Consider the following 18,021-nt stretch of genomic DNA (forward strand, 5'->3'; position numbering starts at 1 on the left):
TGCCGGAGTTCGGTCGGAGCATAATGCTTCGGCAGATGAAACGAAACGGTGAGGTATTGGCTTTTGACTTGCCCGTCACGGCGTGTGTTGGCGATAAAAGACGAAACTTCGGGTCGCGCACCGCGTTCGGCAGTAATTTAGCGATTTCGTGCATCAGATCCTCTAATGCACGGCAAAAGACAACAATTGGCAGAACACGGTTGGCACGTGGCTTTGCAGGCTCACTGGTGGTCGGTTGCGTCGGTGTGCGCCGGTGTGCGCCGGTGTGCGCCGGTGTGCGCATAAATTATGCTGCCCTTTGCGTCTAAAGCTTCAAAGGGAATTTATTTGCTGTCATCGATTGTTTGGAAGGAGCTAAATTATGAAGCGTAATGAAATGTGCGATACTGTGCCGATAGTTACGTTCCGAAAAGGTCCGACTTAAGGTCAAAGTGCTGGCGACAACTGTCAGTTAATAAATTGTCGAAACAAAGGCGAGTTTCGTATAAATCGACATGGAATGCGTCCCAAAATATTTCCATGTAAGATATTCCTCTGGGTAATTTCTAAAGTTATTTAACTAGAGGTCACCCTCTGTAAAACGTTGAACCCTCTGACGGTTGACAAGTCTGCTCCGCTCGTAGTTCATTTCTAATATCGAGCATAGTCCGTAAACATCGTCAGTTAAGTGCAAGCCACGCGCGTAGCGTGGGTACGAAGAAACCATCACTCGGCGGATCACTCGGCTGATCTACCCACCCAAAACATCCTACCCACAAGGACGGGATTTGCTTATCTCATCGACACGGGGCGGCCGGCTTGTTGCGCCACGTGCATTGACTCGCCCAACAGACGCCTCTCCGCTTATGGGCCGCTATAAACTATAACAATAACTTTAAATGTTTTATTCAAACGAACCTTTCCACGTGCTGGCGGTGTACCCACGCTGTGGTTAGTGGCCGTCGGTGGCCGGGGCCCCGCACCCATGCCGGAGGCTGCCGGTTTATGTGCGCACTGCACATAAATTTCATTTGATGAATGCAGAAACTCCTACGTCCCGTGCTGGAAGCATTGCGAAATTCAACAAATTCTTGAGCAGCAGCTGCCTACAGTGGCCAAATTTTTGCGCCGCCCAGGGAACCCGGTGCACCTTCAGGTGAACCTGGGACCCCGGGTGAACTACATTTTACAACTATCTCTCCGCTCGACACCCACCCGGTGCGGTGTGAGGGAAACTTTGTCCGGTCCGGAAAGGTTCCTCTTGTAGGTACGTGAAAGTTCTTGAGTCTCGGAAACTTGCGTATCCCACTGCGCAGCGTGCCCACAGTTACTTCAGCGCTGATGCGGCGAAAAATGAAGACCGAAGGCGAAAAAAGCAGAAGAGACTCAAGAATTGAGGAACAAATTTAAACTCGTAATCCAAATAGCCTTCTGGTTGGCGAAACCACCTACGGACAGCCCGTCCGGGGATTGCGGGGATTGCTGCTTTCGGCCGCCGATCGGGCCGATGAAATATTAACATATTAGATGGAAACGGGGATGCGGGTGGGCAGAGTTTATACCTTGCGCCGAGGCCACCTTGCGCGGAGCGATTGGGCGTTGGGCGTAAAGTCAATTGAATTGTAAATAAAATTCGTTTGAAGCTCAGCCCCGACAGCCTCGGCGCACGAGAGCAACCCGGGATCCTGATCACGGCACCGCCGGTAAGTCGCTTAAGCTCGGAGCTGTTGCCATGCCAGCCTGCAGGATGAGTGCGGCAGGAAAAACTTTCGTCTTATGTGCCGAAAGCCAGCCCGAGGAACAATATCTCGGTCGCTCCGACTCCGAGAGTGAAGGGCACGTCTCTCTAACTCTCTCTCTTTCTCTCGTTATTATTCTGCCGCGGGTTGGGCTCGCGAATGTTTACTTGCGCGTTCCGGGTACGGTAAAAGTTGTTCCCATCGCCCGGAGCGTAATGGAAATCGTATCCTTGTTTCCGTTGTACATTTCGTGCGTTTCATCGATGAATATTTCCGTCTGGTCTTTCGGTCGACCCGGATCCCGCGGTAGCAGTGGCTCAGAAAGTTTGTAGTAAAATATGCTAATATTTTAAAGTAATGTCATTTGCACAAATCGATTACATTGTACCGCTGGCAGCGGGCATGGAAGTTGTAACTTCATTCGAATGAAAGATGATTTTTGGCCCCGATCCGATGATTCATAATTTGGCAATTGATGGAGTCGGAAGCTGCTGCTGAGGCGTGCAATATTTTTGATGCAGTCAATTGGCTTTATTTGATGGGCTTTGATGAGAATGCGAATTATGTAGCTGAATGGTCCAACATATGGATTATGATATTGATATTGGCGGGTTGATATTGACCCGGTTACGTTCGTTCCGAGATTGACAATAGGCCTACGATGAAGCCTCCAGCTTTGTTCTTGTTTTGTGCAGCACAGTAGAACGTAGTTCAATTATTTTGTTCATGAATTTATGAAAGGTCACTATGTTTGACTATAGTGGGCAAATGTGGTTTGTCCATACTTTGTCTCCGCGCAAGTGAAAATGTCTCAAATAGTTAAGTTATAAATATGGTAATAATTAATGAAATGTGGTATAATTCAAACAAGGGTGACTTGATGTGTTTCCCATCTCAACATGAGGATTGCAGCACTTGTAAACGAAAGCAAATGAATTTGGTTGTCAATCTTCTGACAGTTAGTCAATAACATTTCAACCAGTTTGGTTGCGTAGTTTTTGTGTAACAATCGTTTGTGTGAGTTAATGTGAATGTTTTTGTGAAAATTGAAAAAATCGAGGTGTCATTGAATATTTGTTTTTGAAAGGCAATAATTCTGTGAACCTGGGAAAATATCGCTTGGACGACAGATATTTTCGTCGAAACTTTTTAGATACCGTACCGTAAACGTAGTGACCATTTTAAATGTAAGTGGAAGCTTAGTCGGAAATCCTGTTTTCAAGACCACAACAAGGCTAGCAAAAACAACAAGCCACCAATAAGCATTACGCTTCGAAAGCAGCAGAGCTGTGAGCTGTTTCTAAACCATTTCGAATAAGCAAAGTTCTGTAACTTCTGATGTACAACTGTTGCATATTTATTGATCCCCGGAGCGAAGGGCACTTTCCCAGATTCCGAGATTTCGGGCAAGTAATTAACAAAACTCACTTCGAGCAACTAATATTTGCTGCCAACAACCGGCAACTCTGGCTGGGGCACGGGGTGTCAGAGCAGAGCCAATATTTTCATCCTAATTTGGCGCAACCCTCCCGACCCGGAAGTGGCTCTCTGGGTCACCTGGCTTCACCCAGCCCACGGAAAACACACCTGCCCGGCGACGGTGAGCGTTTCTCCCAGCAAAAGATGCTGGTCGATGCCAAGAATCAAGGTGGTGTCGTGGCGTGGCGGAGAAACAGCAAAAGTTTACGGCTTAACGCCACTGTTTACAGCGAAATGGAAAATTTTCACCAAACACCACGATCGGTTGCCACCCGCGCCCGCTGTGGGTTGGGTGTTTCGGGATCGGGAAATGAGAACCCGACCGACAGACCGCCCCGCGCCCCGTCTTGTGGCGCCCGAATGCACTCGTGGCTAAAGTCGGTGTGCGGTGGGCCAAAGCCCCAAAAACCTGCTGCCGAAGCTGCTCCGACAGAGAGCAACTTCGGACCGGTCCGGTCGCCTGCCTGGCGAACGGATCCGCTTTTTGGGGGGTGGCCCCATAGTGGGGGTGGCGCAAAAAAGCGGGAACCCGTGCTTGAAACTTGAACACGTTGGCAAAATTTTAAAATAAACACAATAATTTACATGCGAAAGCTGACTGGCTCCCTGACTCCGGCTCTTCGATGCAGGATGCTCCGTCCCGGGTTGCCATTCTCGTAGCCAACCGCAACCCAACGACGACTTGGGAGCCACTTGGGCAACAAATGCGCACGGCACGTGCACGTGCACCGGTTTCACGCCGGGGATTTTCGGTTCCGTTTGGCTTGTGGCTGGGTGGGCGAGGTTGTTGTTTCGTGCGTCCACCCACCCAGACGGCCACCCACGGGGTGGTTTATGCGAAAATCGTAAATATTTTTGCAACTGCAACGAAACTTTTTTGACTAATGAGTTTTCGCCGGCTGAATTTTTAGTTGCTTTTCTTCCCTCGCTTGAGTAGCACTCTTTTCGGGCACACCCGACCCCACCCAAGCGCGCCCCTAGTGTGAGGAACCTTGCCGAATTGGGTGTGGCGTTGGGAGTTTGGCGAGTTGCACCTCGGCGAGGGTCGTAACGATCGCCTCGTTTCCGAAATGTTTCGCAAAGTTGTCTGCGCGTCTCACGGTCCACATCCACGCTGCTTCTTTCGCGTTCGCGCAAAATGATTCCAAAAACCGCGGACGATGTCAAAGGAGGAAACGACTCACGGAGATAGTGTGCGGCGACGTAGCGTGCTAAGTTCGAAGGAAGAAGCCACAAACCCGACGAAGGAGCACAACTCGAACTGAAAACATGCTGCCCGAAAATGAACTTGCAAATAGTTCGGCAACGCGGGAGAAGGCTGGAACTGGAACGAAACGACCGTAGTTGGGTTGGGTTTTGCTCCAAATTACAAAGCATTACCAGCGGAATAACGATGAGCTTAATGGTAGAGCGGGCCGGCTCCCGCCGACCGGCGCCGTTGACTGATTGAGTGGAACCGGAGCAGTCACCGGGGATTGTTAGAAAAATGGATTTCTGCTAATAGTGCTTCTAGAAAGTGTCATCTCACCACCGGTTCCATTACTGGTTTGGGCAGCGATGAGCTTTGGAGCTTTGGCACTATTGATCGGATAGAATATTTATATTTAAACTAAGTGATGCATAATGGAACTAGCTATTCGGTTCGGGAAGTTTCGAATTTTAGCTCGTTAATGGAACATTCGGTAAGGTGACACCATTTGTGAATGGTAGATTCGGTAACATTCTTGAATCTCTCAAAATTTGATCGATCAATCTTAATTGAAACGATTTTGATGCTTCCACCAACAAGGAAACAATTGCATCAGACAAAGCCTGCAGTAAACGACGGACGATGGAAAAATACACCACGCCACGCTCGTTGGTACGCAAGATATGTGGACGAATAAAAGTGTTCTTAAGAATGTGAATACTAAAACTGACCAGCCATCCGGCAATCGTAAATGGATCATAAAATGTCGGAATCGAGCTCTGGGCACAACGCATTCCTCGCACCGACCTGAAATAAGGGGCACAAAGGAACACGTGAAAGAAAGCGGATAGTGAGAAGTCGCCTAAATACGTATCCTAATTGAAAACCCCGCAACTATCCAAAGGGCAGAAATGCATCAAAAAGCGGGAATTCTCTTCAACGCGTACAAAGATAAAAAGTTCCCAGCGTTGCTGGATTGAAATTATCAGGTTTGGTCAAGCCTCGGAATCGACTCAAAATAAGAAATCGAAAATAAACTCAAGGGTGACTGTTAAGACGAACGTTGAGGAGTAGAAATGTTTTACTTAGAGGTTCCGCAGTCCACCGAACATCATCGTTGTGTTTAATTTTGAAGGTTCGTGTTAGTGCGAGTCAAATAACAGTCAAACGACGGTTTAGAACCACATCTAGTGTTGAAGTTGATCGCTGTCGCAGATGATTAATTCAAATATTTTGATTCAATTTGAAGTTTCCGATGGACCATGGACCGACACCAATCACAGTTTTTCCGGTCAGTTTACTCAGTCGGTTAAAGAATGACCAGAGTTTAGTTTGTCGCACACAACGTGTAAGATTGCGGATTTTGGCGTGGTCTTCACCGTCACCGTCTGCTCGGTCCGCTCTCTGTAATCTGCCGTGTGGGTGCTAAGGCGTGTCTCGCATACCGAGAACCGAGTCTACGGGCTATTATTACTGTTCATCCTCAGTCGCAGCAGCAGCAGCAAGCGATCGGGGAGTCAGAGCAGCAAGCCACCATAAAGTTCACTGTGGCAGAAATGTGTGGAACAATATTTCACTTGCAGCGCTTGTGTGGGGCACACAAACAAAAAGGGAAGCCGATGAGCGGGCTCACCTTGCGCCTTTTCGCTGCAGCACGACCCAGCGGAGCATGATATCGTTTCTTGGAATTATCTCCTCCGAAGGTGGGACGACGCCCTGCTCGCTCCTGCTGCTGCCGTGCGGTGGTGGTTGCGAGATTTTCCTCGCCGACGTGGGCCGAACCCCCGGCGGGTGGTGGTCTATTGTCGCTATCGCTTCCCGGGAGCCGTAAGTTGGCCGTAAATTTTCTTCTCAATATTTCTCCACCCAAGAACGGCGCGGGGGTTGCCGGAGAATTAAATTATCAACATTATGGTACAAATATTGCAAAACAAACGACTCGCTGGGCACGTTCTGCCTCCGAAGGATGGCAAAATGTGCCCCACGGTGCCCGGCAACCCGCTGCGGGAGACAGGGGCGTCACCCTACCGGTGCTGTGCTCCTGGTGCGCACTTTGTTTTCCACTTGCCTGGCTTTGGCGAGAAACTGGGCGTGAGAAAATCGCCCAATAAAAGTCTTTAATAAAATACCGAAACGGAAAATCACGGGGGTCGCCGGATCTGCAGGGCGATGGCTGTGGCGGTGGATTTTGGTGGGCGCTAACGCATAAATCCGCATATTCTGGCGCAATCACGGCCGGTTCACCGATCTCGGGCGCTAGAAGATTGCACCACGAAAGACATAATAAATGGGACACCCGCTAACGGGCAAGGGCCAGGATGGGCGGGCGACCAAATTGGCCATCGTCACCCGGGGCCGGGTCAACAAACACCGTGAAACAAATACAAATAAAGCGTAATCCGTTTCATAAATTGCCACTACTATAATCATCAATAAAGTCTTGGCGTGGCGTGTCTCTCCGGCCAGCAGCTCATACCTGGCCGCCCTATCGACCTGGGGCAGGTTTCACAGGACCACCCTCGTGCGCTGTGTATGATGTGCCCTTCCTGTACGTCTTGATTGCGCAGTTGGCGTTCGTTATGCTCAAGCTGTCATCACCCCGTCGTCGTCGTTAAGGCTGCTTCGGTGACGCCAACAACGCGCCGTTCCCATGGCTGCGCCCGTAAGTCACTCATGATTGCAGATTCCGTTCCCCGAGCCCGGCCCGGGGGAAGCGCTGTAAAATCTTGCCACTTTCCCGGGTTTTTGTCTTTGGTGTATCGCTGGCGTAAAGCGTTAACCGGAACACGCTCGGCAACAACCCGGGGTTTTTTTTTGGCTGGGCACTCCACGCTCCGAGCAGCAAATCCTTGCCACGTGTAAAGATTCTGGTCTACCGGTCGGGCTTTAAGCCGCCCCGTTATCCTTTACGCCGAAATGACGCGCGTGTGCGTGTGCGGGAGGCATATAATGATGGTGATTGTTGTGCAAATAAAATGGCGTTTCGGGAGATTCCGCGATATAAATATGACGCTCGAGGCTGCTGGCGTCCGATGACTGCGGCCCACAAATGCGTGCTTGAGTTTGACACTAAATGGTAAACATATTTCAACAGCTATTGGGGGGTGGGGCCAAAAATAAGTCACACCGGCGGCGGCGGTGGGTGGCTCTGTCCGCCTCCGCCAATGGTTAAGTTCCGTTCCGTCCGAAAGTCCTGTAAACACATCAAACGAAAGTTCTCGGTCTCGGCAATACTCACACATCACTTTCAGGTGTACGGTGTTGCTCGCACCGTCGCCCTCGACGTTCGAGGCGATGCAGGTGTAGTTGCCGGCCTGGTGCCGCGTCACCGTTTGCAGTGCCAGGGCGGTGCTGCTCATGATGACGCCCGATTTGGAGTTGTGCTGCACGACCTGATCCTGTAACGAGAAGCAGCAGAACGGGAACGGGTGATCAGCCCGGTAAGTGACACGAGCTACAGGCAGCAAAATGGGCGCGAGTTCTTGGAATCGTACGACGTCGCTTGGTGCACCAGCAACCCGGCAGCTGCTATTTTGGGCTCACCCTAAGCGGCCATCGGGAAACCAATTTAGCCGTACGCCCCCCGGGCGGCCTGGTGTTTGCGCTCTGCCACCTTCAGTCGACACTCCGCCCGCCCCGGGAGAATCCGTTTGGAAGTTATTAGTCAATGACACGAAATGCACGAAACGAACGGCCCACCGACGCAGGCACCGGGGTCAGGTTCAGAGCCACGGCAGGGCCACCGTTGCCGGTGATGTGGCAGGTACATTAAGTGAAATAAAATTTTCGTTATGATCATAAAAATGTGCTGCGCGCTTTTACAAGCGCCCCACGACAAACACGTCCACAACGCCACACGGCAAGAGTGTTCGCGTTCGTGTACTTCTTTTTCCATTACGCACACGCCGTGCACAGTCAAAAGTGAGGAAAACAAGTGCGTAGGCAGTAAATTTGAGCTTTATTATTATGATTATTTATTTAGAGTCTGCAGTGTGCGTGCGTCCGCGTGTGTGTGTGTGCTGAACGCGTCGCCACGCGACGCTGTTTTAGAACCGATCTCCTCGGCCCTCCGAGGTTCTTCGTACGTACGCAGCCATTTCGGTGGTAAAAGCCACCCGGCGCCTCCATCGGAGATGCTGTCGGCAACCGCACCGCAGGATGATCATATTTTGCGCCGGCTCCCTCCCCTTCACTGGGCTCGGTACTTAGGGGGGGGGGGGGCGCCCTGGGACGGGACATCCGGCCCAAAGCATTCGGGGCATTAAAGCGAGCGGGATATTTTTTTACGGCTTTTTGGCCGTCCCATTTTATGGGCGGCGATGGCGGTGAGGCGGCGGCAGGGGCCAGCACCGGTAAAGGTGATATGGAGAAGATGTTCCACCATTTAATGTAACGGTGTGCGCATTTTTCGGAGCTTAGTGCCGTTTTCTGTCTGCATCATTGATGGGATCGTGTGAACGCCGGGTCTAAGCGCACACTTTCGCGTCGGGGCCGAGGCCATCGGCACACTTTAATGTGGCGAAAGTGCCCCGGAACTGAACGCAGCTTAACGCCTCGCTTGGGTCCCGGTGGTCAAACGAAGTGAACGTTGCACCTCGCTCGTGGCACACGTTTCAACGGGAAAAATGTTAAAGTGCTATAAATTGGGAATACTTTAACCGTGGGGCGGCGTGGCGTGGGGCCACATGAGCGTCCTCGAAAGTAGAACACGGAAATAAATTGGCATAGTTTGGATGTAGGCGCGCTGCACAAAAACGTAGTTTAAAATAAGGTATGATACTAATGATACTGTTCCTTTTTTCTATAAATAAATTCAAGGAAAAATGTTAAAAAGCACGTTTGAAAGTGAGCTAAAAGTAGTGAGAAGCGTCACGTTTCGTGTCTAGTTTTGTGAGCTTAATCTCATGGAGCAGCAAATTTATGTCCCCCGTTATTGTGTCTCCTGTGTATAGATGGGAAAAATCTTCCCGAACGAAAGTGCCACTAAAAATAGATAGATAGACCCACTCGAGCCAGTCATCTTTACTTCGCTCAAGCCCCGATGGGTGACACTAAACTTTTTGGCATCAGCCCCAACGGGGCTACGACAGGAAAAACTTCAACTAAAACAAGCGAAAAGCCGGAACGATCACGGCGGATGGCGGCTGACGGCGGAAAGCTGTCATTTGGTGCCAATTTCGCGTCATTTGCTGTACCCGACGAAAATTCGACGTCGCCTTCTTGTGCTGCCTGCGGCACTAACGGAGCTCCCGAAAAGTGTCCCGGGCACGGACCCGAAGGGCGCCTGAACCAGGAGCCCGGGGCCATGACACGGGGGCTCTGTGCAATGATTACAAAAACAATAAAGTAATAAAAGAAAATTAAATTCTAGCGGAAAATGTGTTCATTCAATGTGTTCGTTTATTTTAGACGCGCGCTGAAAAGGGGCTTTTATGGCGCAGAGCGGCGTTGGACCGGGGCGGGGAAGAAGACTGGCCAAAGAAGGACTGGAGAGGCTTGCGATCGGAGCGACCCCGGTGTTCGCTGCAGGACGCGAAAGTGTAAAACAAAACTTTAAAAAGGCTGCTCCATTGCGCTCCATCGGCGTACGGTGGCGTTCCCATTTCGGGTGCCGGCTTTTCCGAAGCTTTCCCGGGGTTTTCCCGGTAGATCGAGGCGCTTCCCGGAAGCGATGCAGGGTTTTTGTGTTTCCTCACGCTTTTGGCGAGTCTATTTTTGCCAATCGAGTAGCGAGCCTCGAGGCCGAGGCCCGGGGTAGCTCGTTACCGGCAGCCGGTTTCCTGGCTTCGCCTGGCTCTCCCGCGACCCAGGCAGGGACCTGATGTGGCAGTGTTGTTAGACAATGTCGTTAAGACGCTGGGGTTCAGCAGTAGATTAAATTATTATTGTCATTACGACATCTAAACGCTCTGGTGTCGTGCGCCGCGCCGGTCAGTCGGCCTCCTGGCGGCGGATGTTATCTTCCCCGTTAACTCGTACCATTTGATTTTATTTTTCACTGACGGGAGGTTTTCCGGGGCCACTTCGTTGAATCCCTGGTGGATGAAGCAATCAAAAGTGCAGAGTGCCCGAAGAAAAGGCCGCTCGGGGAAAGCGAAAAGGCCACGTCACTGCTGTGGTTGCTGTGGCCACTATTAAACGTTGTCACACACAAAAAATTACACTTTCATTTGTCCACTTCCTGGTGCAAGCTGAATTGCACTTCCGGTCCGTGGTGCACTCGGCGTGCGGGAGTTCGTTACTTCGTGTTCTACACTCTTGCTAATGACTGGCCCATTAAACCGAAACGAGCAGACGAAATGTGCAATCGGGGTGGGCATTGTAGTCGTACGCCAACCAAGATGAGGTCAAGCTCGGAACCTCGGAACGACGGCAGAGGGTGGTGCCTTAATTGGTGCCCTTTTTCCGCGCCTTTCCGGAGGCTGAAGTCGGGTTTGCGCAAAGGTTTTTAACAAATGGTGAGCAATAGTTTTTATGATTTCGTCTTTACACCGATAGCTGGAGTTTAGCACAAATGGACCAACCGTTCCGGAGAGGCGTAGGATTGTCGCCAACTCTTGTGGATTCATTTTTTTCACACCATCATAGCGTGATTGAAGGTGAATCGGTCGTCACGGGTCGAGAATATGTTCCGTTCGCCCAAGAAAATTGCGCGGCGCGTGTGCTGCCAGCATCCGGCGAAGTACGCGAAGTACGTGTGGGCGATGAAATTAAATGTCAGTTAGTGAAAAGTGAGCGATAATTGAAGCAAACATTCCACGAAACGCCCTGCATGTCGTTGCCGGTCGCCTAGCGTTCGGCTCTAAATTTAGCACCTCTCGCCATAGAATGGAGCTCACTGGAATTACATTGTACGCATCCGTTGAGGTATCTTTTTCCGGACATTTTATAGGGATTTCGTTGAAACAATTTAGGGAGCGCGCAGATCCGAGGCGTGGTTGTTGCGAGGCGAGTAGCATGTGTCTAATTAAAATTTACATCGCCCCATGGATACCGTCAAATTAGAAATTGGACGCCGATGTCGGTCCGAGTTGCGAACTCATGCCCGTGGGGTTAGGGGCCTTTTGTCTGTCGATAGACTGGCCGGAAGTTCATTAAATTCACCAAATTTACCACATACGCCATCAATCGCCAATAGTGACACCATGAGCTGAACAATGTTCTGCCTAGTTTGTTAGCAAAACAGAGTACTTTCAATTGGACATGTTATAAGTGTGTATGTAAAGTGTATAAGTATGAAATCGAAATTTGAGAAACAATGGCTCTAGCTGTCAATATAATCCCTCATTATAATGCCTGAACATGTTGACTTAAAAGTACGAATTGCGGACAGCATTGGTTTTCTGCTACCGTTTGAAGTAAAATAGCTGCCGAATCCTGTCGAATGCTTGTAGAAGCTTATGGTGAGTATACGCTTGAACAAAACAATGTGTGAAGTGAGTGGGTGGTGATAAAAATTAAAAAATGAAGATTTTGAAGCGAGCGTGGGAGACCTCCAAAAAAATCGAGGACACAGAATCACCCAAATTTTTGGATGAAGATGACAGCTAAAGGCAACAGCAACTCGTAGATCATTTGAATGAGACTCCAGAAGCCTAGGTTTGAAGGTAACGGGAAAATCCAAAAGATCGGAGAATGGGTTCCACATGAACTGAACCAAAATGAGTAGAAACACAGAAACACCCCATACGGAAGATTTGGATAAAAACCGGCCAATACAAAAGACACAGTGCCACGGACAGTGATTTTGTTGTATGATAAAGCTCCATCACACATTCGAAAACCCGTCAGGGATTAAATCATTTCGTTGAGAACTCTGTTCACTTGCGGCTAACCCACAGACTTGGCTCTTTCCGAAAATCACCTAAACTGCTGAGCAGCGCCACAAATTGCCAGAGAAATTGCGTAAACGTATAGCTATTGGGCCAATTCATCTGCGAAAATCTACAAACGACAATTCCTGCTGCTAGTTCCGACAATTATGGGCGACTCTAATGATGCAAAACCAGCGACAATAGAGAGCTATTACTGCACGGCCAATGAGTATTCGAACAGAGTTGCAAAATGAACAAAAGTCTCCACTCTAAAAAAAAAGGCTTCTTTCGATGCAAAGTAAACCCCGGCACGGATTGGGTGAATTGGCACAAAAACGGAACGGAATCGGATTGCATCGAGCCCCGCCGGATCAACATCGGAGTAGGAGTTTCGAGTGGTGACCACTACGTACTGTGCGCCACCGCTGCGGACGGGCCAAGTTTTAAGTAAACAGGCGAAAACTTCCATCCCGAACCCGAGCGAATTTCCCACCCAGCTCTCGGTTCTTGGGTTTCCGCTTTTTTCCGAAACCGAAATATCCCACTGTCTTCCGGACCCGTGCCCCGGTCGGTGGCCGCCGCCTGATTGTTTGTGGCATTATAAGAATGCCATTCAATTTGCGGACCCGCGCGATGTGCCCGGGGCTGGTAAAATCTGGCTGGCTGGCTGGCTGGTTGGCGTTAGGTGACGCGGAAAAAATATGGCAACCAATCGCGGGACCCAGGGCACGCCAGGCACCATGCACCAGGACCTCACCCAACCCCAGGCGGTCCAGGCGGTGGGGATAAATTAAATTTAATTGAAAAACTACTCGACAATCGATGGAGCAGAACTTTTCCAATCAAATTGTTCGTCCATAGTTTTTTAATTGATTCAGCCATCGCCCGCCGCGATCGCCCGTCCCGCGCGATCGTCCCGCGATAAGAATTCTTGCTGCGCTGCCCCGTTTTCCGGCGACTTTTCCGGGACGCATTCGCTAATCGAGAGGAGGGAGCAATGGTTTGGTGGTTTGTCGAAAAAATAATTGACCTGATTGTGTGCCGCTGATCAGTGGTTTTGCGGCGGGCGCTGGGATTGGCTCCGGGCGCCCGATGCTGTTGCCAACCCGTGTCTCGGTTGTCGGTGACCGTTTACGGTAATCAGGCTTAAAAAGTGCAGCACGTCCGAACGGAAGCTGGCGAAGTCTTCGTTTCGGTTGCCAACACCGGGACAGTCGAAATGTAGCCGACGGCCTCACACTCGACTTGCTTTGAAGTGGCCGCACGAATTCGGGAGTAGAACTTTCCATTCGCCGGCAGCCAATCGACATCAGGACATTGTGCGCGGAAGTGCACTGCTAGTTGCTGCGTTGCGCTGCGCTGCGTTGAGCGGGATTTTATTGCAAATGGTGAAGGAAATCATAATTTTATTTTCATCACCTCGAGGGTACGTCGAGCCGAGGGCCCGGAGCGTCCACTGTTTTGTCCACAGCATCCTGATCGAACACACCCAGGACCCGGAGCGCAGTGGATTCCAATAAGCAGTAAAATCGATGTAGGCAATAAAATGTTATCAAAATGTCGCAATTCCTTCCGGTTCCGTTTATCCCCCGCCGGGTCCCCTCCCGCCCGGGCGGACCCCCGTTGAGTGTGCAGTTTCGAACGCCATTTTGGCGCTACGGCGCTTCGTCACGCCGACAGGCCGCCTTCGCCGTTGGTTTGCAGCGAAGTCAAAGCGTCGATTATGGCCGCCGGATGCACGGCGGCGGACGGCCTGCCCGGACCGCGAGTCGGACCATGAACGAAAACATGGTGCAAACGTGACCATTGGCCCCATCTCGCTCTTCCTCGCTCTCTGTGTAATGGCAAGCGATTGAATTTTCTCGACCATTTCCGCTGGGTATTCGAACGTTACTGCCGCCACCGTTGGGCCAACGGACGGGCATTCCGTTTCAAAATGATTTTGCAAGCAATGTAAAATTTTATTGCTCTCTCTCTTTCCACTTCCGCCGGCGGTCCGCGGTCCGGGTTCGGAGAGACGGACCGCTAACGCTACTGCTGCTGCTGCTGAGTTGTTGTTATGTTTTTCCAACACTTTTCTTCGTCGGCCAAGAAATGTGTGCGCAATTTGGAGAACAACGTATCGTGTGTTTGTCTCTCTCTCTTTCTCTCTAGAGCGAACGGAGAGAGACAGCAACTTCCAACACATCCACCACAACAGAAGGCCGATGGTTGTCGGAAGTATTAAAAAGTTTTGTCGTACGAGATTGGCCAGGCCTGGGCGATGGAAATGCCATAAACATTGTCTTCGGGTCTTCCGCTGGGGTTGCTGAGGGCAGCGATTTCCAGTGGACAATTGGCGTCCGACAAATGCGCTACATGGTACATGGAACTGTCGCTCTTACCCACTGCAGAGAGTTTTCGGAACATGGAAAATGAGGGTTTCAAGATTGTCTATAAATGCGTTTGAGTAATACAACAATTGACATTGATAAATAAGAGAAAAAACGATCGTTTTGGCGAACCTGAAGCTAGATATTCACTTTGCAAAGGTTTTGTTGTGCATATGGTGGGATATGAAAGGTGTGGTAAACTATGAGCTTTGAAGACCTAATGAAAATATTGATAGGCAACGCTATCGACAACAAATTATGCATTTGAAGTAACTTTTGGTCAAAAACGACCAGAATGGGACAAACGACATAATAACTGTCGACACAATTGTCGAATAAAAATCTCATCAATTAATTCAATTATCTTCTTTCAAACTATAAGCAAGAAAATGATGCTGCAAGAGACTATGGAAAGTGTTAGCAAACTTGCATTTTAAACCGCGCTACCCTATCAAGTTATTGCGAAAAGAAACTTAACGTTTGATAGGGACAACGCAAGTAATAAAACTGACGTAGAAACCTTGCCGTAATATAGCCCGATCCAGTGTGAATACAAATCAGACGGAAACATGTTGCAAGAGCATCAATTCTACTGCCGGTTCCCCTATTTCGCATCATTATTGCACTGCGTGGCACACCATCGCACGGTGCAGCAGCTGGCTTAAAGTGAAATTCTCATATTCGAAGGTGACCCCGCCTGGCGCTTCAACCGCTTGGAACCAGTTTCCCGTCACCACAAAACGTGCAGCCGGTTCAATGCGCTTTCCCGGCTCTCGCCAACCGCCAACGCCAGTGCCATTTCCCCGGCCATTCCCGGAATGAAACCAGAATTTCATCAAACTTTGCATGATTGGCCTGGTGACGGAAAACGGGCTGCCTTGGTCTGCCCGTGGTGGTGCAGCTCGGCTGACATTTTCCACCTCACTGCATCAAATTTTCAACTTTTCCACATCGAATCCGACACAGCGGTGAGCGGCGGCTCACACGGGATCAGGTGCTGTGGCGACCGTGAGGAAGCAGCTACCAGTCAGTCAGTCGGTCACTGAAAGTGGAACATCTAAAGCATATAATCAACATCTTTTAGATGGCCCGGCCCCGGGATTCTGGAATGGGTTCAGCCCTTTATGCGGAACGAACGGAATGCTACATGATGCATCATACCCGGACTGAATGGAATATGCATGAGCACCACGCGCGTAAACATCGGCCCACGGGCTTCGTAAAAGTACGACAGAAGTGTACTATCTGAAAGAGTGGCGAGTTAAACTGTCCAAGTGTTCTAACCTCGTGGCTGAGCTGTTGTTACTTGGTATTTATTGAGGAAACCAAGGTTCATATATGACACTAAGAATACGATTAATCTTGAGTCGTTCGAAGTGCAAATGCAAAACATTTCCTGGCCAATTTGTTTGGTCGAATGTGCTGGAAGTGTTTCCGGAAATGATGAAATGTAATATTTTCCAACACATCACCAACAGAAAAGCGGGAAGCTCAAAAAATGGCTCCTTGATACGGTTTAAAGTGCAGCACGATTCTTGAGAGGCAAGGTTTGGGTAAAACAATGCCTATTGTCAATATTTACCGGGAAACGTGCACAGAGAAACTAGCCGCGGTGCTCCGGTGTAAACATAACCGTGTGTTCCACCTGCCAAGAAGCTGCTGGTTGTGGCCTAGAAATCACTAGCTTGGCTCGGTTCACCTCCAGTCGATTTCACTTATCTGGACCTCTGGTTCCAGACCAACTCCTCCCCGGCCAGAACCCGGCCAGGCCCGTCCCTAACCGGGAAGCCGGTTTCTTGCCCACCGAACCGGCTGCGGCTGGTGTGTAAATTTATGCATTTATTATTATCCTTCCTTTACGACCATTTTATGGGAGTGATTTTACATGGGAAAAGTGTTTGAGTTATTGACGTTCCGATTCAGATTTCAGGTCAGCCCGAGGTCGGGGATTTTTCCCCGCGCACCACACATAAATCGACCCAACACCGCTCCGCGCTGGTTGGCCACATGGCCCCATGATGCAGAACCCGACCCGACCCAACGTGGGCTGCTCCTCTTCCGGTAAGGACGCCGGATGTGGAGCATGTGAGACCGGATGTAAAAAATTTACATAACATTTACGAGCTCGGCTCGGCAAAATGATGCGCGCGGCCCACGGGTTGGGGGGGATTCGGGAGAAATTATGTCGGAACAGAAACGGCCGGGGTGTGTGTGTGAACAGGGGTTACAGGGGATTTTTTGGACCATGGACGTTACGGACCACGGCAGGCCGCATGACGGATGAAAAGCAGTTGAAAATACGAACGAGTGAAACCCAAAACAGAATCATCTTTCCGAAGCTTTAACGAGCTCCTAAAGGTCCCATTAAATTAGTGGAAAGATGTTCCGAACACTTGGCAGCAGACGAATTGAATGCGTAATGGATGAAATGTGTCGTAATTGATGGCCGGGGGGTCATGAGCTTGCGGGATTATATCGATGATGGTTCCAGGAATGGAATAAAAGGTGACAGTGTAGCAATGATTAGTAGAATGATTAGAATGATTCAACGCTGTCGGCCGCACAATACGTTGAAGGAGCAACGAAGGAGCTATTCAACATAGATCATTGCCAATTGCGCCCGGCAATGTCTGGTGGCGGCAAGTTGGGCATAAAACATCAACGAAGCATGAATTTTTGATGACATTTTAATTATCTCTCTTAACTTTGCAGGTTCCGCGATGGATGTCATTCACCTTTAAACTCATTACTGCCAAGCTTGCCCATGCCATCGTGCGTTCGTGGTCGAAACAGAACAGCAGCTTTCGTGAGCACCGATGTCGTTGACCAGGAGAACCGCTGAGGAGGATCAAATTTTCCCAAACCATGACGGACGTGGAAGAGTTTCGACTGTGAGGGAAATTTAATTTTACCACAGTCGTCTACGCGAGAGCGGGCTTCTCGCGGTGGTCATCAAAGAAAGTTGCGCGCTTTCGGGGCCAAAGAAAGCCATCCAACCAGTCTTTTGGTTACTTCTTCGACGGTGAACCCAACGCCGCCGAAGCCGTGTAACGAAGGTCAGTTCGTTAAGACGAAACTTTTCGGAGCCAAAATGAAACTCACTTTCGTTCGCCGTTCGCCAGTCGGAGCAGCAGATTATATCGCATTTTTCCAGCGCGCCGGAGCGCGCCACTACTTTCGTATTCCGTGCATCGTTAGTGTCTTTACCAATTTTCTCGCTACTTTGAGTAGGGTTGAGCCGGCAAACGGAACATTACTTTTTTGTCGTCTAACAAGACCAGTTGGTCAGAAATTTGCATCAGGTTACAAGTTGTTCCATTGGTGTTCGTGGTAAAAGGCGATGAACCGCCCGAACCGGCCCGACAGTTGATGGAGAACCCGCTACTGGCCAGCCGTTGTGTATGGTATGGCATAAGCAATAGTATTGATTTAGGAATGTAAGACTTTCG

At 49.9% G+C, this 18,021-nt stretch overlaps 1 protein-coding gene across 1 annotated transcript in view; it reads right to left on the reverse strand.

Annotated features, from left to right (window-relative positions):
- The window catches only part of LOC128269873 (contactin-4), a 106,209-nt gene that overhangs the window by 42,306 nt on the left and 45,882 nt on the right, over positions 1-18,021 (reverse strand). Inside the window, exon 10 of the mRNA XM_053007278.1 lies at positions 7,625-7,784. Within this exon, the coding sequence (XP_052863238.1) occupies positions 7,625-7,784 (160 nt within the window). The remainder of the gene's footprint in view (positions 1-7,624; positions 7,785-18,021) is intronic.

The sequence above is a fragment of the Anopheles cruzii genome, chromosome 3 (genome assembly GCF_943734635.1).
Source record: "Anopheles cruzii chromosome 3, idAnoCruzAS_RS32_06, whole genome shotgun sequence".
In the NCBI taxonomy this organism is placed as follows: domain Eukaryota; kingdom Metazoa; phylum Arthropoda; class Insecta; order Diptera; family Culicidae; genus Anopheles; species Anopheles cruzii.